The following is a 21986-nucleotide window of genomic DNA, read 5'->3' as shown; positions in this document are numbered from 1 at the left end:
GTCTTTATTCTTTTATAAGGCTAACCAGCAACGCTTTGATTTGTTTCTCACTAATATATATGCATATATCTGCCTATGTATTACATCGCATTTTAAAAAACTTTAATAATATAGAACATGGTAGAGAGTCTTAGGCTAGTTTTTCTCTTTGTAATAATGAGCTAATAAGAGTTTTTTATTGGTAAATCCTTTTGTCACTATTTACTAAGTAGGTATAGCAAATGTAGGTATCTTGTCCACACCATTTATAAAACAATTGCTACAATTTTACCTAATAAAGATTGTCATGGATTATTAAGTATTTCTAGGACCCAGAGATTTCCCACCTATAACATTATTCCTTTTTAGTATTCAGTGATGATGCCCATGTTCAGATTCCCATTATTAGCTGATTTTCCATACCATGTTGTATAGTGACATTAGCTAATTTCAAGTACTGTTGTGGAGGATCTCTGTGAGCTAAAGTTGGATAGCATAAGATGACTGTCCTTGTATGTCTTCATTAACTCTTTTTAAGTTTTTAATTAGGATTTAAATTAGAATTCTCATTGTGATGGATCTCCACAGATGTGGAGATTGTCTAGAAACATACGAAGTTTTTTCACATCTGTTTTCCAAAGCACATATTAAATTATTATTATTAAATTTATTATTAAATAGTTATTAAATTAATTATTATTAAATAATATTAAACAATAGCTTCTTTGGATTCTGGGATTGTTTTTCTTTATTTATGTCATATAAAAGAGTATATGGCAGGGAATAGTGGAGATAATTGGCTAAAGAGCCCATCACTAAGAAAAAAAAAACCTGATATTTTTGACTGGCAATCTAGATAACATTTTAAAAGGATTGCATATAGAGGGCACTAAATCTTTTTTAAACAACTACTGAGCATCTGTTAACTGGTCTTGAGAATTTGTACTCTGCTTCTCATAAACTGTAATTTGAACTGGAGAGTTCTGTATTGATACCAGGCATTTTCATGTGTTTTAGAATCATCGAGATATTCTTTACTTCTTTTCTATTTTGTCCATGTAATAGAGATGCTATCCTTGCTTCACAGGGTTCAATTCCATGTTTACTGAGTACTCAGTTCTTTCTTCTCCAAATAGCTTACAATGTAGCAGAAGGAATATAAGTACATGAATTAACTATGAAATAAGAAAAAATATTAAAATATTTTATTTCTGCAAACCTTGGGAATTATACCACCATCTGATGTCTAATTGTATTTCTTTTGTCAAGAGGGAAACAGAGAGGTAATTTACTGTGATTTAAGAGTTTTTACCCACATAAACACATAATGAATGTCATTCACTGACTTGTTTCTATGTCAAATATTCATTGTGTCTGTTTGGTGTACCAAGTTCTGTTTTTGGCTCTGAAAATATAGAGGTTAAGATAAGACCCTTGAAAATGTGGTAGCCCACTGGAGACAGCCAACATCTAGTAAGACACAATAGGAGAAATTCTGCTATCTAGATACGTAAAGGGCACTATCTGAACACAAAACAAGGAAAAGAAAACTCGGCTACTTAGTCAGGAAAGGCTGTCAAGTACAAAGAATGTAAAAAAAAAAATATCCAGGTAGAAAAATAGTACAGTTACTTCTATTTTGTTATTTTCTTATTATATCTTTCAAATTTTCTAAGATATGTGGAGACTACACATATAAACGTGAATAAAAACTTTTTTTAAGTGTTTGAACATGTGAAAGGAGACCTGAGTATCTTATTTTTTTAAAGTGCCTTTTAGAGTGCCACTTATCTGCAATAAAACAAGACAAATGTAGAATCATCTCATTAACACTGCAGGAAGGAGAGAAGTCCTGGTATGTTTCTGTTAAGTAGGATATACTAAATGAAAGTTATTTGTACATATTTGTACTATTAATTCTGTCACATAAAATACCATTATTGATTTCTTAAAATAATTATATTAATTTTGATTCTATAAAGTAACTATAAAGAAGTAAAAGGTTTAATAAATAAATTTATAAGAAAGTATTCAAATTCATGTCTCACTTTGGAAAGCTATCCTTTATTTATGATTTAAGAGGACTGATATTTATATTTAATTTATTGAACAAGTGTGTATTGAGTCTCTGCTATGGGCCAGACACTTTCTAATCCTTGCAAATATAACAGTGAACAAAATGGATGAAAATTTGTGTCCTCTGAAAGCATAAGCTTACTCTGTTGTAGCAGAGATAGTTAATGAAGAGAGCAATAATAAAAATATGGTATGTCAGATCATAATATGTTATGGGGAAAAAAAGCAGGAAATAGTGTTGGATGTGCTAGGAGAGGTGGATGAGTTGATCATTCAAAGTGGTTGGTTATTGATAAGACAATATATGAGAGGAGTCCTGGAGGAGGTAGGATGCAAACCATGCAGGTGTCTAAAGGAAGAGAATCCAGGCAAAGGAAACAACAACTACAAAGCCTTGAGGTGGGTATGTGCTTCTCAGGCTGAAGGAACAGTCAAGAGCTCTATATGACTGGGACTGTGGGAAAGGTACAAGGAGAGGCATTGAGAAAGGTGTAGTGAAGCCAGATTCTGTAGTCTTTATTGGCCGTGGTGAAGACTTGGCTCTAATTCTAAATAAGATGGCAGCCATTGGGGGGTTTGGAGTCAAAGAGGCATGATCTGATCAAAGGGATGACTCTGGCTCCTGTGTAAAGGCTAGACTCTGGAGGACTAGGGTGAATCAGGAAGACCATTTAAAATACTATTGCAGTATTCCAGGTGAGAGAAGACGGTGGCTCAGAGTAGTGGAGATCAAATGATAGACATACGGACACACCAAACACCTGATCATTGCTAGTCGCTGCTCCATGCACTCTGTCAATAAGCTCCATTTCAACTATCTCAGTCTGGCTAGCCCTTCCTAACTAGCACTTTCTTCTAGCACTTCAACACATTTTTTATGACTGTAAAAGCTACGATTCATTGATCTTACCACCTTTTCATTGTCTCTCCTGCCTTCATTTCCTTCCTTATTCAGCTTAGATTCCATGATGCCATTTAAATTCCTTGCATAGACTCTTAATTTCCATGTATTTCTTTTTTAGTGTATAGTTGGCCTTGCCCTGAAAAACCATGAATCTCATTAATTACAACGCTGTTTAACTTTATGCCTGGACCCAGATAGCTGAACCTTGCTGGAGAAAAACACATAAACATGTTTACTGACCTCACTTTGACCATAACAGAAAGGGAGCCCTTAGGATTTCTTGACAAGCCTACTACATTTCCAAATTCGTTCGCTCTCCCTAGCTCACAGTTTCATACCTTCTCTTCCTCAAATTTCCAACACCTTTTCTCTCATCCCCATTATCAGCTTACTACTACACTGAGAAAATGAAAGTAACCGTAGAAAATTTTTTTTCTGTGTTCTCGTCATCCAAACCACCACCCTCCTGAAATTGTGCCCATATTCTCTGCTCTCAGTATGGTTGAATTAGTTTCTATCTAAGGCAAAAACCTTATACTTATATACTAGGTCATTCCATTCTTATCTAGTCAAGATGTTGTTTTAGCAAATGTTCCGTCTCTCTCAAAATTAAGCGAACATGTTATATCTTTAAAAAACCATCTTTATTTCTCTAGCTACCACTCTTAGACCAGTACTTTTCAAGAGTTGCCTATATTCATTGTTTATACTTCTTCTTCTCCCATTCTTGCTTAAACTCACTACAGCGTGCTTTGGTGTCCGCCACTCCCTGAAACTTGCTGCCAAGGTTACCAGTGACTTGTGAATTGCTAAACCCAATGACCACTTCCTGGTCCTCATTTGATTCAGCTGTCTGTGATTTTTGACACAAATGATCACTCCCTCCATCCTGAAGTTCTTTCTGCATTTGGCTGTCAGGACACCAGATTTCACTGGTTTCATTCTGATCTCCCTAGCTCGAATTTTCTCAGTCTTCTCCACTATGATGCCTCTCCTCTTCCTACTGTCCATTGGTGTTCTTTGGATCTCTTTTCTCTGACTGAACTCACTTTTAGGTCATCCCATTAGGGATCATGATTTTAAGTATCAGGCATATACTGACAGCACCTCAATATACAGCTCCCGTCTTGACCTCTGCTCAGAACTCATGAAAAATATATCCACCCAACAGCCTGCTCATCATCTCCTTTTGCATGATATATAAAGTTTCATGTGTCCAAGACCAAAGTCTTGATTTTCTTTCCCTAAACATGCTCCTTCTGCATTTTCCTTAGTAAACGGCATTTCTAAACTTTCGGTTGCTCAGGTTAATATTTTCAGAGTCAATTCTAACTTTTCTCTTTCCTTCATGCCCCAGATGCAAACTGTAAACAAATCATGCCAACTTTACCTTCAACAAACTTCTTTAAACATATGCTAATGTGCCTAAATGATTGCAATAATTGTATCCTTTGAAACACATTTAGATCTTAGAAGTATCTACAAGTTGCAACAAATTTCATGACTACAGTTTGCAATAAAAATCTGTACAATTCACATTTAGTCAAGAATGAAATGTAAATGGTTTTCTTGAGTAATTTATAAATAGCCCTGAAAGCCAATTCTAAAATAATGGTTTAAAAAATGATTTACTTTAGAGCAGCATCAATGGAATGAATATTTAAATTGCCATGTTATCACAAGGGTAATGTTTATTAGGCTTTATAGGTTCTGGAGTATTGTTTAAAATTTATCTCCATTCTTCATAATCACAATTTGAATTAACATCTCAGGAATAGCACAAAGATTTATTTATTGCTCTATAATGCTGATGAGAATACAGACTCTGGAACCATTCTGCTTGAGCACAATACTGGCTCTATCATTTTCTAGGTACATTAGTAAGTGCTCTGTGCCTCAGTTTCCTCATCTATACAATGAGGATAATGCCAGTGGCTACCTCAGGATTTCCTCAAAGGATCGAATGAGAGATCAAGTACTTAAGTGTTCAGGATAGTGACTGGCACAGAGTAAGAGATAGGAATGGTGCCAGGAATAAAAGAATTATATGGAAATTCTTTGTTCTTAGAAGCCTTCAGAGAACTTGAGGCATAAATAGAATATCTGAAAGGTTAAAGACCTTGCAGAGTTTCAGGAATTGTTCAAGACAGCCATAAAAGTGGCATGCGAAGGCAATGTGTAGTAGTTATCTACAAAGTGAGAAAACTAGCTAACAAATGTCATAAACATTCAAATGAGAGAGAGAGATTACTTCTATCAATGACAGTTTAAGATTATTTGTGGTGAAATTTTTGTCCTTTAAATGCCCAGTTCCAATTACAATAAAATTGAGATAAAATGCCAATTTTGACATGTGAATATTCAAAAGCATAGGACTTTAGTACAAATTGCTAATGTAGAGCTTTGATTAGATGCCATAATAGAAATTCTTCTGAAATATAAATACCTATTTATTTATGTATATAAGAAGCTGCCTTTTATACTGGTGCTGCTACCTACTGAAGTATCACGCTACTGATCAAGTTTTAGATGTGCATGTAGTTTAAATTTATTATAGGTAGTATCAGTTATGTATCTCTGTGGGTTTTTCTTCTTCCTAGCATGATCATACATTTATCTAAGATATAAATTTAATCAAGAAATATTAATTGAGGGGCTCCCTGGGTGGCTCAGCGGTTTGGCGCCTGCCTTTGGCCCAGGGAGTGATCCTGGAGTCCTGGGATCAAGTCCCACGTCGGGCTCCTGGCATGGAGCCTGCTTCTCCTTCCTCCTGTGTCTCTGCCCCTCTCTCTCTCTCTCTGTCTATCATAAATAAATAAATAAATAAATAAATAAATAAATAAATAAATCTTTAAAAAAAAAGAAATATTAATTGAGCAACTATTCTGGGCAAGCCACAGTCTTCTCATGCTAGGAACATATATATTGCCAAAAGGAAAATGTAAGATTGATATAGTAATAATAGCTGATCTTCATGATTTCATTATTTATTCCTTTCAAATGGACATGCTTTCCTGAAGTGTAATTAATCAGCATTAACCCCAGAACTGTGAAGCTCTGTAGACAAGTGGACAAAGTAATTTCAAAATTTGACCCCAGAAAAGGGAGAAAAAATGGCCTAAACCTCTGCCCTTCTCTTTCCCTCTAGTTGGCCCGTCACAACAAACTCTTACAGCAGATGCTCAAACCAGGATCGGATCCAGATGATGGGGATGAAGCCTTAAAATATTATGCCAACCACACTGCACAGATAGAGGTAACCATCTATTATTTCTTGAAGGGATAAACTGTGAAAATATATGCTCACTTTCTATTTCAGATCATTTTCATAACTGTTTCCTAAAACAATGAAGCAGAATTAAAAAATAGAAAGTGTAAAAGATTTTTTTTACCAAAAGATAAAATTTTTTTTTTTTACCAAAAGATTTTTTTACCAAAAGATAAAATTTTACCAAAAGATAAAATGTGAGGAGTGATCTGTAAGAAATCGAGGTCCATATCTTTCAAGTGGTCTTTATTTTTTGGCCAGAACTCTATGTAAGTTTTCTTTTGTAATTGATGTTATTTTTATTTTGTGTTGGTCACGGAAGCAATCATTGCAGAGCAGCGATGCTTTAATGGAAAGATTATAATAGAAACTGTCATGCAAGAAAAGCTTTCTCTGTAAAAACTATAAAAGGCTTGTTTAAAAAGAGATCTCTGTGTAAGACAATGTTCAAAAGTGTGGAAAACACTATCAAGTGTTCATAGCGATAGCATAAACCTGGAGTACTTTAGCAGCTCCCATTTTCAGTACGCAGTAATTGACCTCCCCGCCCCCTGCCATGAAATATTATTTAATAGCTGTTGGCAGTTCAGGAGGGGAAGGTCAACATGGACTTATCATTATGTGTTGTGAGACCCATCTGGCTGTCATTTACTAGCTCTGGTATCATTTTGACACTAGTTGGCAGAGCTAATCAAGCAGAAGTGAGCAGAGTAGTTGACGCTTGTCACTCGTGATTTACATTCATACATTTATTCACTTTGGCGGATATTTTTTAGTTTACAGCAAAATGCATGATGGGTATCACTGCTATTAACTCTCAGGATATATAATCACTATACCTTGCTGTTTGCTATTGCCAAATGTTTGGAATAATGAACATGTCACAAAGTGAATCTCTTGCCCACATTTATAAACATTAACAATACTGCAGCTTTGGTAGGAGACTCAACCTAGTGGAACCCATGAGCTGGACCAGCAGCAAAAATTGTGCTTATTGCATCAGATGCTTAGAAACTGAGAGGCTGGCTGCCTCAGAAAGCTGGAGAAGTTGATGTAGGCTTATAACCAAACCACTAAGATTCTGAGGAAGGTCCTAGAAGCCATGGTACAAAGCTACACAATTAGAAGAGATAGTACTGGCAGTGGGGGGGGAGGGTGGGAGTGAGCCAGAGGAAGGCTTCAGTTAACACCTGTGTGAGAGGAGCTGGGGCTGTTGTTTGAAATTGGACTTTTCTTGATTCCCAATGATGAGGAAGATTTCACTGTAAATACACAAATTTGGTAAGTGTTTGCAGATCATTCACTCTCTATCAGTTATATACACATACAGAAGATAATTCCACGCAGTAAGTGCATAAACAAAGGGCCAAGGAAATGTAGAGAAAACAGAAATTAACTATGCCTGGCGTATTTCAGGATGGATTTCACAGAGACAGTTGCCATAAAGACTATATTAAAGATTGAGTAGAAGTTTCTCTATTTAAGATTTGGAGAATACTTTCGGATAGAAGTAAATGAAGGGAAAGTGTGAAAGAACATATGGAGAGAGGTAACTCTTCAAAAGATTACTCTAGTGATGTTGGAGAAAGGATTGGAAAAGAGAATGGGGCATGGGATGCAGATAGATCAGATGAAAGATATTTTTATAGAAAATAAAGTTGCCTTTTCATTTTGTTGATGGTTTCCTTTGTTGTGCAAAGCTTTTTAGTTTGATATTTGTTTATTTTTGCTTCTGTTGTCTTTATGTTTGACTGGTGTCAGATTGATTGATTTTTAAGATTTTATTTATTTATTCATGAGAAGACACCAAGAGAGAGGCAGAGACACAGGCAGAGGAGACACAGGCAGGCCCCCTGTGAGGAGCCCCATGTGGGACTTGATCCCGGGACCCCAGGATCACATCCTGAGCTGAAGGCAGACTCTCAACCACTGAGCTATACCCAGGTGTCCCATGGTGTCAGATTTAAATAATTACCTTTAAGACCTAAGTCAGGACTTACTGCTTGTTTTCTTTTAGGAGTTTTTAATGGTTTCGGGTCTTATATATAAGTCTGGTCCATTTTGAATTAATTTTTACGAGTTTTTTTGTAAGGTAGTGGTCGTTTCATTCTTTTGCATGTAGCTGTCCAATTTTTCCAAAACCGTTTATTGAAAAGGCTATTATTTCTCCATTGTGTATGTTCCGTTCCTTTGTGATCAGTTAATTGGCAATTTATGTACTGGCCTTTCTTTTCTGTTCCATTGATTTGTGTTTCTGTTTTTATGCCAATACCACACTGTTTGATTACTATAGCTTTGTAATATGGGTTGAAATCAGGGTGTGTGATACCTCCAACTTTGCTTTTCTTTCTCAAAATTGCTTTGACTATTTGGGATCTTTAATGGTTCCATACAAATGTTAGGACTGTTTGTTCTTTTTTCTTAAGGACTCTGTCCTGTTTTGAAAAATGCCATTGGGATTTTGACAGAGATTGCGAATCTGTATATTGCTTTCAGTAGTATGGATACTTTAAAAATATTAGTTCTTCCAATCCATGGGCATGAAATATTCTCCATTTACTTGTAGCTTCTTCAATTTCTTTCATTAATAGCTTATAATTTTTAATATATAGATCTTTTGCCACCTTACTTAAATTTATTCTCAGGTATTGTATTCTTTTTGATGCAATTTGAAACAATTGCTTTTTTATTTTTCTGATAGTTCATTATTGAATATAGAAATACAACAGATTTTTGTGTATTGATTTTTATATCATGCCACTTTACTGAATTTGTTTATTATTTCTAACAGTTTTTTGATGGAATCTTTAGGGTTTTCCATACCTATTATGTCATCTAGACATAGTGACTGTTTTACTTGTTTTTTTCCAATTTGGATGCCTTTTATTTCTTTTTCTTGACTAATCGCTCTGGCTAGGACTTCCAATAATATGTTGAATAAAAGTGGTAAGTGGTAACATTGTCTTGTTACTGTTCTTAGAGGAAGAGCTTTCAGCTCTGCAGTGTTGAGTATGATGTTAGCTGTGACCCTATCATATGTGGCCTTTATGTTGAGATACATTCCTTTTATACCCACTTTGTTGAGAATTTTTATCATAAAAGATTTTGAATTTTCTCAAATGCTTTTTCTGCATCTATTGAGATGATTATGTCATTTTAACCCTTCATTTTGTTACTTTGTTTTATTACATTACTGATTTGTGGATGTTGAAACATCTTTGCATCCCTGGAATACATCCCACTTGATTGTGGCATAGAAACACTATTTCTTAAATGCATCCAAGATTTTTTGTTTGTTTGACACTGTTAGACCAAGCAAACCTTTTTTCTTCCTTATAATAGCAAATAGGTCCAGTTTTTCTTTTGTACAATTGATTTCTTTAACCTATGTTCAGGAATTTTATTTATCACTATGAAATTTCATTTTGTGTGTTTTATGATAGTATCCTCCTATGTAGTTTGCATATTTAATATATTATTTAGAATAGCTTCAATTACAAGTAACAGAACACCAGATTGACAGTTGTTTGAACAATAAAAATATTTGATTGTCCCACATAAAAGGAAGTTTGCAGGTACCAGTAGTTCTACAGTTGATTCAGTGATTCAATGATGTCCTTAAACATGCAGGTCTTTCCCATCTTTCCCTAGGTCTTCCTTATTATGCTGATGATATGTCACCTTATGGTTGCAAAATGGCTGCCAGTGTTTTAGGCATTCTGCACTTATACTACCTTTTGTTCTAAGTGGGAAGAAAGATGATACAAGCCAAAGGAAGAGTTTTTGTGCTGTATATTTAGTTTTTTGTTGTTACTATTTTGTCTCATGTGACTCTCTGCCTTTACCTGATTCCCTTTCTCCCCATCACCAGGATTTTTCTACTTATGCCTCATTTCCTGGAACTAGGTCACACGCTTGCCAGTATAGCAGCCCATGGTAAAGGGGAATAGGATGACCCTTTTGGCTTAGACCAATCCTGATACAGTCTTGAGGGCTTGTTACGTAGGGAATTTCTGTGAAAATATTTAGCCTGTTTTTGTTTTGTTTAGTCTAACATTAAACTGTCACAAATACCAAATAAGACAAGTTCAAAATAATAAATAGTTACATCTGGTTATATACTTGAAAGTAAATGATAAAAATATGTTTTGCCAAAAGTAGGAAAACATTTTAATGATACAAAACATCTTTTTCTGCAGAACTCAGGGCACATCATGTTGAGTAGTATGTCATTTGGTCCCCAACAGCAATAGCTCTTTTTAGGAAGACCAAGCTAAGAATATGATACAGATATAGCAAGTTCTGTGTTTAAGCTTATGTAGCCAATCACTTAGTTCTTAGTTCTCAATGTAGTTGATGAAAATGAAAATGGGTGGCAAAAGTCTAATGTTAGTCCAGAAAAAATAAATATTTTGGGCTTTATCATTTATCACATATTCATGATACACTCATCAGTTAATTTTTCTTAAAGACAACAATGAAAAGTACATTAAGGGATTATTTTAGGTATTTCAAGCTGGCATATTTTTTCCAATCTGGATTCATAAAATATCATTCATAAACTTGTACTAGAAACAAAAAAATACTCCAAGACTGAAGTATCCAAAGGCTAAAACAAATGCAAATTAATATTTTCAGATTGTTCGGCATGATAGGACAATGGAACAGATAGTTTTTCCTGTCCCCAATATATGTGAATACCTCACTCGAGAATCCAAGTTCCGTGTGTTCAATACAACTGAAAGGGATGAACAAGGAAGTAAAGTGAATGACTTTTTCCAGCAAACAGAAGATCTCTACAATGAAATGAAGTGGCAGAAGAAAATCAGGAGTAAGTGCAATAAACTAAAATGGTTACTTTTGAGCAAAATGGTAGATAAATTGGTACTTTGGAATACATAACAGCATTCACTTAAATTGGTTTTTAATTTCTTACCATCTGATGTTACTGAAGTCACTTGTAGGCTTAAGAAGGTAAGCTCAGTCTACATCTGGGTGGGAGCTGAGACACCTGTGGCTTAATAAAAACAGAAGACTAATTAGATCATCTTTTAGTACTGATCGTATAGTTTTATAAACATTATGAAATGCAAGGTTGCAGCTGTGTGTTTCAACTGCTGAACAGCTGCAGGTTTACAGGCCTTGAATAGGTTCTGACTGGCCTTAACAATCAGTGAATGGGATGGAGAGACATAAGCACTAGCACACTTGCTCTCTCTTGTCTTATGATCTTACACGTGGGTAGACGGTTGAATGTTTTCTTGAAAGTCATTCTTTCAACATATCTTTACCTCATCAAATCAGACTAAAAATTCTGTGACATTTCTATTCACATAAAGCAATGTTACAACTTTACTGTTAAAAATTAGTATGATGTTTAAAAAGAAAGTAGTATGATGCTCCCATTATTTACACCTCAGGGATCAAGTCTACTTGGAAATACTGTTTTCAAACTTTAAAAATTTAAAGTTATTAAAATTTACTTTCCCAGATAAGGCATATCATGAGTAGGGAGAAAGTCTTGATTAGATCTTTTCGATTTTGGGGGGAAGTTTCCCAGGCAAGCAGGCCTCTGTTCTCAGTACCTCTATTCAACATTGCTTCTAGTTTTCTAGAAACTTTAATGAGTGTGGTTTATGAATTTGAGTGGAGCTTCAGACACACCATCTTTGGGTAGAAGATTGTGGTGTGCATTGTTAGGCTTTCTTATCAGAATATTCAAAAAAAATTAAGAAATGACTCTCCCTTAGCATTTTGCCATGTTGCACCTTACGGAATTCAGGGAAAATTTTGAGCGCCCAGAATACATATTTGAAGACTCAATAGTTTTAATTGGGACATTTGAAAAGCACACATTTTATCCTAGTCAAAAGTAAGTTGAATAAGGAACTAGTGCTTGTGGGATTTGTTCTTTTTTGAATAAATATCTTAGCATTTACTAGAAAACAAATCTTAAAATAATTTCCAATGTACATCTTACATTTAAAATTTGGAAGCAACTTACTAGGAGTTATACATAGAACTAATTCATTAGATGGATATACTACACATATATGCATCATCTTATAATTTTGTTTTAATGTTCTGCTTTTTAAAATGAAGACCCCTAATTCAGAAATGATGGAGATGCAGATGTTTACAATGTAACATACATTAGTCAACTAAACACCATGGCAAATCACAGCCTATTCCTTTGTTGGATGCTTCATTCTAAGAGAAGGAAAATAACATACTGAAGGGAAGTGCAGTTTAGAAGTAAGCAGAAGATCCCAGATTGGAATTCACAGAACATAATTGGAAAAGTTTATCATTTCTATTTGAAATTTGATGTGCCTTTCCCCCTCAAGTAACTCCAATATTTTATCTACTGTTTAGATAGTAAAAGTTAAGAATGGACAAGACCTGGAAAAGTCATGTAGTCAAATCTGTATGCATTGAATATCTATTCAATTGTTTAGAGGAGGTAGAAAGAACCGATTTTTGGTTAGCATCAACTATGTTCAGTACATGAATTTACTAATTCATTTCTGAAGACAAATATGGAATGGACTCTCTTTTCTGAAAATATTCAGTAAAGCCTCTCCTACTTAGTACTATTGTATCTTTCACATTTTTTCTGCTGTTACAAACCCAAGTGCTTAGGAAACATTAAGGTTTAAAACTTAAGATATCATAAATCACTGGTTCCCAGTAAGCAATTCTATGCTGTGCTGTTAAGTTTCAGAATTTCAGGTAACTGACTGGGTTGTAGGAATTTTTGTCAGACATGTATTTGGCTTGGGCTTTTTATTTGACTGTAAAGAATGGGAGTGGTACCAATTTATCAATATTACTGGATTACAAGATGATATATACTATTTTATTAAGGAGGGCACCAGGCAGCCACTAATCTGTCTTTCCCCTAATCAGCCTAGGGATGTATTAGAGAGAATTATTACAGAATCACTTTTTCTGACCATGGTTAGCAATTGCAAAATTAGTCATCTTTTAACCATGGCTTAGGTGTAAATCGGCTAAAGAATAAAGAAGGAATTGATGAGGAAATTAAAACAAGATGAAATCAGAGAGAGAGACAAACCATAAGACTCTTAACTCTAGGAAACAAACTGAGGGCTGCTGGAGAAGGTAGGGGAAAGGAGTAACTGAGTGATGAGTATTAAGGAGAGCATGTGATATAATTAAAGACCACTGAGTGTTATATACAACCGATGAATCACTGAACTCTACCTCTGAAATTAATAATACACTATATGTTAATTAAGTTTAAATAAAAAAAAGAAAAAGAAAATATATTTTTTCCTCAAAAAAAAAAAAAAGGAATGAAGGAATCAAATAGAAAACTTCCTTATGGTATTGATTATATAAACTTTCTTAAGTCGTTTTGAATATTTATCTAAATATGCTTTTATACTACCTTACAAAAACACATTTGGTAAAATGTTATTTCAGTAGCGTTCATATGTTGAAACCAAAATTAATTATTCTTTTTTGTCCCATTACAACTTTTTGCTTACTAGATAACCCTGCACTGTTCTGGTTCTCAAGGCACATATCCCTCTGGGGGAGCATATCCTTCAACTTGGCTGTGTTCATCAACTTAGCTGTTGCTCTTTTCTACCCATTTGGGGATGATGGAGATGAAGGCAAGTGCTTGTTTTTCTTTAAATGATAAATATTTTAAAGTTCTAAAAACAATACTCTTGATAATACATTCCTTGGCTATATAGAGCTTCAAAATAAAAATAATGTAATTCTTGTAAAATAAATTTTTCTGTAATCATTAAAGTAGAGAATGGTGATAAGTAGATTTAGTCAGGAAACTGGTCAAGAGAAATGTTAGTTTTCAAAAAGGTCATATACAGAAGAGCTATTAGTATATGCTATACTGGCCGACAAGGCAATGAACAATAATTATTATATCTACCTGATTAATATTACTGAAAGCATTTTTAATATGGTTTCTCAAAATAAGAAAATGAGAAGTGCCAAAATATTTAGTGTGTTACCTTAAATAGTGGAGTTTATATTCCCTCTTCCTTGCTTCCTGTCTTATCTAAGGTTTTTATAACGAGCACAAGTAGACTCTGAAAAAAAATTTTTTAATGTACAGCATAGGACAGAATATGATCATAGAGAATATCTTAGATCTTAGATTAGAAAGCTAATTCTTGTTTCCAATCTAAGAGTCTCTACATGGGTGACTGACTGAAATTAATATTACTATAATAATAAATGAAGTTTTACAAAAGCAAAGAAGAGAAACTGTCCCATTTTAAGTGAAATGAGAAGTAAAGGTGAAATATGCTAAAGGGTGGGACCATGGGAATCAAGTTTTTTTTTAAGTCTGGCAAAGTGCATGGGAAAATATATTACAGCCTTGGTATACAATCTGGTAAGTACCTTCAAAATGTGAGTGGCAAGAATGATTTGAAGGAAAAGATGAAACACATCAGCAAACTTGAATCACAAATTGCTTTCGTATCTCACCTGTAGGACTGTTTTAAGAATTTAAGGAAATACTCTATAGGTAAAGCATTTAGAATAGTGCCTGGTATGCATTCTGTGAAGCTTTCTTATTGTTGATGTCACTGTCATTACAAAGTCAATATTAATACGACAGAGGGAAGCCCAGTGAAAATGATAGTATGATGAGAACAATAGGTATTTAAGCCTGTTTCCGATGAACTAGAGGTGAGCATGAAGGGAAATAGGAGTCCAGGAGCCATTTGCTATTTCAAAGCTCCATTACAGGTAATAGACATCAAAAGTCTTAATCTTTAGGTATAATATGAATGGTTATAAAAAAGTTTGATTTTGTAGAAGGCATGCCAAGTGCTGAAAGAAGAATACTAGGCAGTGGAAGAGTTGTGTGATGAGTTAAAGAGCAAATGAAAACAGAAAATATTTGGCCATCCATTGTGGGAAGTTGCAGATACAGCAGGAAGTGGAAACAGCTTTCTTTTCACTGTGTTTAGTCTTATTTAGTGATGATAGCCCTCTTGGCACAGAAGAATGTAACTCTTGTAAGGAGAGAAGTCCAGCATGAAATGATAAATTAGTATCATCTGTGCCAGGACGTTAAGAGTAAATTGTAGAGTCCCAGCTAATAGAAGCATAAAGTCTTAGATATGGAAGCAATTCTGGAGATCATCTAATATCAAATCCTCATTTGACAGATAAAGAGATGGAATCCAAGAGGGGCTAACAAATGGTAGATCTTAGAGTAGAAGGTTAACTCTTTTGTTTCCAATCCAACAATTTACTACATAGATAATTGGGTTGGAAGCATATAGATGATAGGAAGAGAACAAATCTTCATACAGAATATAATTTTTTCTGAGTTCCATTCCATGATATCCCTTACTTGACCACTAGAGCCAATGTATATAGCCTCTGCTGCCACCTATTGTACGTGAACTATAATGGTATGGGTAATGCCACCCCTCTAGACATTTACCTTTTACTCATTCAGGAGAAAGTAAAACACCTGATACACTTTTGATATTTGTCTAGTAACAGTCACAGTAGTAATATTGATAGTAATAACAGCAGCTGATATTGTTGACCATTTAGATTGGGTCAAGCAGAATGCTAAGCACTTCCCATACATAATTTCATTTACTCTTCCTGACAATCCTATAAAGTAAGCACTTCATCTTTATGGATGAAGATCTGAGGCTCGAGAAGATTTTCCCAATAATTCAGGAGTTGATATGTCCATAAATATGTATTTTTTTAACAAGCTTCTGAAGTATTGCTGATGCAGCTGCTCATTGAGCAAGCCCTTGAAACCACACATGTAGTAGGGTTTGGAGTAAGCCTGCAGCATCAGAGAGAAATAGGACTAACAGTAATAACCAAGATGGAGGCTCAATCTTAGGTATGTGCGTTGGGTGGGAGGCGCTGGCTCTAAGAGAGAAGAGAAGGCATGAGCGGCCATTTTGGCAATATGGAATCCCAAAGTCATGTTTAGGTAATCTAATTACAGTTCAGATGAGTTATTCATTTTCAAGTCTATGAATACAGTTAAAATTTTAGCCAGGATTAGCTCAGTCTCTAACCTTCAGTTGTACACTATGCATAGCTAGGAAGACTGAGAAAACAAAGTCAAAACTAAGAAGCATACTTGGATATCAGAACTGTCTGAAGTTCTCTAATGCTGGATTTTGTCAAAGTTTGAATGACTGCTTGCCAGGAGCACTTTGAGGTGATTTAAAGGTGGATTAGTTGAGCATTAACATTCCTTCCAAAAAGTACTAAAAAATGATGGAGACATGTCAAAGAACACAAGACCCAACTTGAAAGACCTCCCAGTGACATCTGCAGAAATTTTGAGAAAACAGTAAGTATTGACAATAATACAAAAGAACACATACAAAAAAATAAGAATCCAGGAGCCCATATGTGTTGTGAGAGGAGAAACCTCCTCCTTACAATAGTATTCTGATTAATAAATATAGAAGGAATGATGGAAATAGAACATCACCATTTGGCAAACAGCACGTAGTTAAGAATCATCAGTGGATGCTAAAATTAATAGGTGAATGTTAGATGAAAAAGTATAATGAGAAACAGGATATTGATATAGTTTCAAAGTATTTCACCCAACATACTTACTAATTACAAGAGGGTAAGTAGTAATCATAATATGGATAAATCACTTTAAGTGATCAACGTTAATGTACCAGTAATGAGACACAGCAACATTGAGTGCCTCTTGATATGATACACTGACATGAGGATGGTATCATGTACCAAAAATATGTAAATTGAGGAAATTTTAGACAACAAACTCAAAATGAAGGACATTTTTCAAAATAATTGGTCAGTAATCATTTGGCTTATGAAAAGATAACAATAGAGGAATGGTTCAAAGTAAAAGAAATTAAAGAAACATGACAACTGATGCACTATGTGACCCTGGTAAGAAAAAGGATATTAATTGGGGAATTGATGAACTTTGAATAAGACCTATAGACTAGGTAAAAGTGATGTATCATAATAAAACATGTAGGAATAAACTTAACCAAGGAGGTGAAAGACCTGCACTCTCTGAAAGGTATAAAACACTGATAAAAGAAATTGAAGATGACACAAAAAAATGGAAAGATATTCCGTGCTCACAGATCGAAAGAAACAATATTGTTAAAATGTCAATACTGCCCAAAGCAATCTGCAGATTTAAAGCAGCCCTATCAAAATACCAACATCAGAGCCTAGGTGATTCAGTCAGTTAAGCTCTGCCTTTGACTTAGGTCATGATCTCAAGGTTCTGGTGTTGAGCCCCACATTGCGCTCTCTGCTCAGCAGGGAGTCTGCTTCTCCCCCACCCCCCCCCCCGTGTGCTCTCTTTGTCTCTCTTTCTCTTGCTCTCTCTCTCAAATAAATAAATATTTTTTTTAATTTTTATTTATTTATGATAGTCACACAGAGAGAGAGAGAGAGAGAGAGAGAGGCAGAGGGAGAAGCAGGCTCCATGCACCGGGAGCCCGACGCGGGACTCGATCCCGGGTCTCCAGGATCGTGCCCTGGGCCAAAGGCAGGCGCCAAACCACTGCGCCACCCAGGGATCCCTCAAATAAATAAATCTTAAAAAAAAATACCAACATCATATTTCACAGAACTAGAACAAATAATCCTAAAATTTGTATGGGACCACGAGAAGATCCTGAAGAGCCAAAGCAGTCTTGAGAAAGAAGCACAAAAATGAAGGTATCACAATCCCAGATTTCAAGTTATACTACAAAGCTGTATAATCAAAACAGTATGGTACTGGCACAAAAGGAAGACACATAGATAGATGGAACAGAAAAGAGAGCTCAGAAATAAGCCCACACTTTTACGGTCAATTAGTCCTTGACAAAGGAGGCAAAAATATGCAGTGGGAAAAAGAAAAGAAAATCTCTTCAACAAATGGTCCTGGGAAAACTGGCCAACTACTTGCAAAAGAATAAAACTGGACCACTTTCTTATACTATACACACACAAAAAAAACCCAAAATTAATTAAAGATCTAAATGTGAGATCTAACACTCCTAGAAGAAAATATAGGCAGTAATTCCTTTGATACCGGCCATTGAAACATTTTTCCAGAAATGTATCCTCAGGCAAGGAAAACAAAAACAAAATTAAACTATTGAGACTACTCCAAAATAAAAAGCTTTTACATAGCTAAAGGAAACCATCAACAACCTACTGAATAGGAGAAGATATTTGCAAATGATATGTATATCCAAAGGGGTTAATATCCCAAATATATAAAAACTCAAAATATTTTTATTTATATATCAAAATATATGAACAACTCCACACCAAAAAAACCCAATCCAGTTAAAAAATGGGCAAGGATGTGAATATATATTTTTCCAAGGAAGATATCCAGATGGCCAACAGACATATGAAAAGATACTGAACATTACTAATCATCAGGGAAATGCAAATTAAAACCACAATGAGATATCATTTTACACCTGTGAGAATGGCTAAAATCCAAACCACAAGAAGTAGCAAGTGCTGGCAAGGATGTGGAGAAAAAGGAACCCTTGTGCACTGTTGGTGGGAATGCAAATTGGTGTAGCCACTGTGGAAAATAGTGTGGAAGTTCCTTAAAAAATTAAAAATAGAGTTACCATATGATCCAGTAATTTACTGAGTATTCATCCTGAGAAAAGGAACACACTAATTTGAAAAGATATATGCACCCCTATGTTTATTTCAGCATTATTTGCAATAGCCAAAATCAAGATATGGAAGCATCGCAAGTGTCCATCCATAGATGAATGGATAAGTGAAATAAGTCAGAGAAAGACAAATACAGTATGATTTCACTCATATGCGGAATTTAAGAAACAAAATAAATGAACACATGAAGGAAAAAAGACAAAAAGACAGCCTCTTTTTCTAAAACGATGTATTTATTTGAGAGAGTGTGTGTGCAGTGGGGGAATGGGGCAGGAGCAGAGGGAGAGAAAGAATCTTAAGCAGACTTCCTGCTGAGCACCGAGCCAGGTTGGGGCTCGATTGATCTCACAACCCTGAGATCATGACCTGAGCCAAAATTAAGGCTTGGACACTTAATCGACTGAGCCACCCAGGTGCCCCTGCCCCCAAAAACCACATCTTTAAATAAGAACAAACTGGTGGCTGCCAGAGGGCAGGAGGGTGGAGGCGGGGGGCAGGGGGAGGGATGAATGAAATAGATCAAGGAGATTAAGATAAGTACACTTATATTTTTTGTTGTTTTTTTGTTTATTTATTTATTATTTTTATTGGAGTTTGATCTGCCAACATATAGCATATCACCCAGTGCTCATCCCGTCAAGTGCCCCCCTCAGTGCCCGTCACCCAATCACCACATCCCCCCGCCCACCTCCCCTTCCACTACCCTTTGTTCATCTCCCAGAGTTAGGAGTCTCTCATGTTTTGTCACCCTCTCTGATATTTCCCACTCATCTTCTCTCCTTTCCCCTATAATCCCTTTCACTATTATTTATATTCCCCAAATGAATGAGACCATATAATGTTTGTCCTTCTCCGATTGACTTACTTCACTCAGCATAATACCCTCCAGTTCCATCCACGTTGAAGCAAATGGTGGGTATTTGTCGTTTCTAATGGCTGAGGAATATTCCATCATATACATAGACCACATCTTCTTTATCCATTCATCTTTCAATGGACACCGAGGCTCCTTCCACAGTTTGGCTATTGTGGACATTGCTGCTATGAACATTGATGAGCACTGAGCAGTGTATAAAATTGTTGAATCATCACGTTGTTCATCTGAAACTAATATAATGCTGCATATTAATTCTACTTCAATTTTAGAAAAGATAAAAATAGCGTATCATACTACTTTCTTGATATTGATCATTATAATGTGGTTATGTAAGGTGGAATACAGGTGAGGGGTATATAGTAACTTTGCATTATATTTGCAACTCTTACGTAAATCTGAAAGTGTTTTGAAATGAGAAGTTAAAAAAGAAGGAATAAATAAATTTGATGATTCTGTCCAACCTTAAAGTCCTGGATTCTGGATATAGATGTTAATCATGAAATCACCCGGTAAATCCTTGGCCAAAAAAAAAAAAATTTGGTCAGAATGAGCCACCTTTTCAACCCCAGTACTACAGGCTGCTCCTGTAGTCTGTGGCCACTGTGGCAGTGAGGACAGAGGGATTGGCAGAGGCTTTGGGCTGCGTACGCTTTCTCCAGGCACATTTTCCAGCCTGATCACACAGAAGCTGGAAATTACTTAGATCTGGTTCACTGTTGGGTTGTAATATTGACTGAGAGAGCATTGTCTCCTTTTGACCAGAATAGCGTCATTTAATAACTAAAAGGAGATACTTGAGGAGAAGGTGATTTTCAGAGCATCAGCTTGTAGCACACTCCCTCCCCGACCCCCACTGTAGATGGTTGTCTTTCATTGCCAGGCTTTGAAGAGCTCAGTTTGCCTTTTTCTTTTTTTTTCTTTTTCTTTTTTTGTTGAGGAAAAACATTATGCAGCTGTTTTTTATTCATAACACCTTAGTTTCGTGTAAATATATTGCTTTAAATGTGGTTGAGGATCTGTATAGGATTCAAGAACAGGGGGGCAGCCCGGTGGCCCAGTGGTTTAGCGCCACCTTCACCCTGGGACGTGATCCTGGAGAACCAGGATCACGTCCCAGGTCAGGCTCCCTGCGTGGAGCCTGCTACCCTCTCTGCCTCTCTCTCTCTCTCTCTTTCTCTGTGTGTCTCTCATGAATAAAAACAATAAAATATTTTTTTAAAAAAGGATTCAGGAACAAGGGAGAATAGCAACGACAATCTTCAAACATTGAAAACAAAGAAATTCTTTTTTTTCCTTTCACTAAATACAGCTTTCCCATAGACTTCCCTAGACTGGTCTGCAGTCTGTGAGAGGAAAAGAGGCTTCGGGCATTCTGAAGAGACTGCAGTGTAAGCTACAGGCCCAAGCAGAAGGCTGAAACCCTGACCTCAGTCCATCTCAGGCACATTCTGGGAGCAGAAGCAGATTCTCCAACATTTCCTAGTGTTCCTTCCTTTTCATCACTCACATTTCCCCTTCCCTGGCTAACTAATTCAGTGCCATAACAATCCCCTCACTGCCTTTCCTGATTATGTTGTCCTGTAGAGGGCACCTGACAGGAATGTGTGGCTTCTGCTTTGGTTGGAAAGGCAGCTGGACTAGCTCCTGAGAGCCTGAACAGTAGGGAGGTGCCAAGGAAGGCCCCTCAGGGCAACTGAAAGGCCTGGTACACCCAAAGAAAGAGCACTACTGACCTTTGGGAAATGGAGGACCTCTTGGCCTGAGGCTGTCAACTCTTGAGGGCAGTTCCAGTTGGCCTCTCCTTTATCCCACACAATTCAACCTGATACCTGGGCTCTAGGAAACTCATAGTTAGATGTAATAATGAAAAAAGTTCATGCACAACACTTTTTAGGCCATTCTAAATATGTTTTGCCCTCTTCTCATTTCTTCTTTACCAGTTTTGGAAGGGAAGCTGTCCCCCCCCCACCCCTTGACCTTTCCCAATGATATGGATTGATTCTGATTGGTCATTTCCCACCAGGAATCACTGGCCACTGATGCCAGGTTTCCCAAGGGAGTGAGCTCATTCCTCATTTATTCAGGAATGCAGGGTTTATTTGTGTGGCTATAGGTTTGGGTTTGGGTTTCTTTGTTTGGTTGATCAGTTTATTTATTTAACATATGCTTCTCTAAAAAGGAAACTTGTTGCCCAAAGTTGA

General features: G+C 36.0%; 1 protein-coding gene across 2 annotated transcripts in view; it reads left to right on the top strand.

Moving 5' to 3' along the window:
* The window catches only part of ITPR2 (inositol 1,4,5-trisphosphate receptor type 2), a 472751-nt gene that overhangs the window by 358932 nt on the left and 91833 nt on the right, over positions 1 to 21986 (top strand). For both annotated transcript variants that reach the window (XM_038577122.1, XM_038577123.1), the window contains exons 46-48: positions 6108 to 6215; positions 10866 to 11058; positions 13745 to 13870. In XM_038577122.1, coding sequence (XP_038433050.1) covers positions 6108 to 6215; positions 10866 to 11058; positions 13745 to 13870 — 427 coding nt within the window. The remainder of the gene's footprint in view (positions 1 to 6107; positions 6216 to 10865; positions 11059 to 13744; positions 13871 to 21986) is intronic.

The sequence above is a fragment of the Canis lupus genome, chromosome 27 (assembly GCF_011100685.1).
Source record: "Canis lupus familiaris isolate Mischka breed German Shepherd chromosome 27, alternate assembly UU_Cfam_GSD_1.0, whole genome shotgun sequence".
In the NCBI taxonomy this organism is placed as follows: Eukaryota; Metazoa; Chordata; class Mammalia; order Carnivora; family Canidae; genus Canis; species Canis lupus.
The sequence above is the reverse complement of the archived record's forward strand: the minus strand, read 5'-3'. Positions and strand labels throughout refer to the sequence as shown.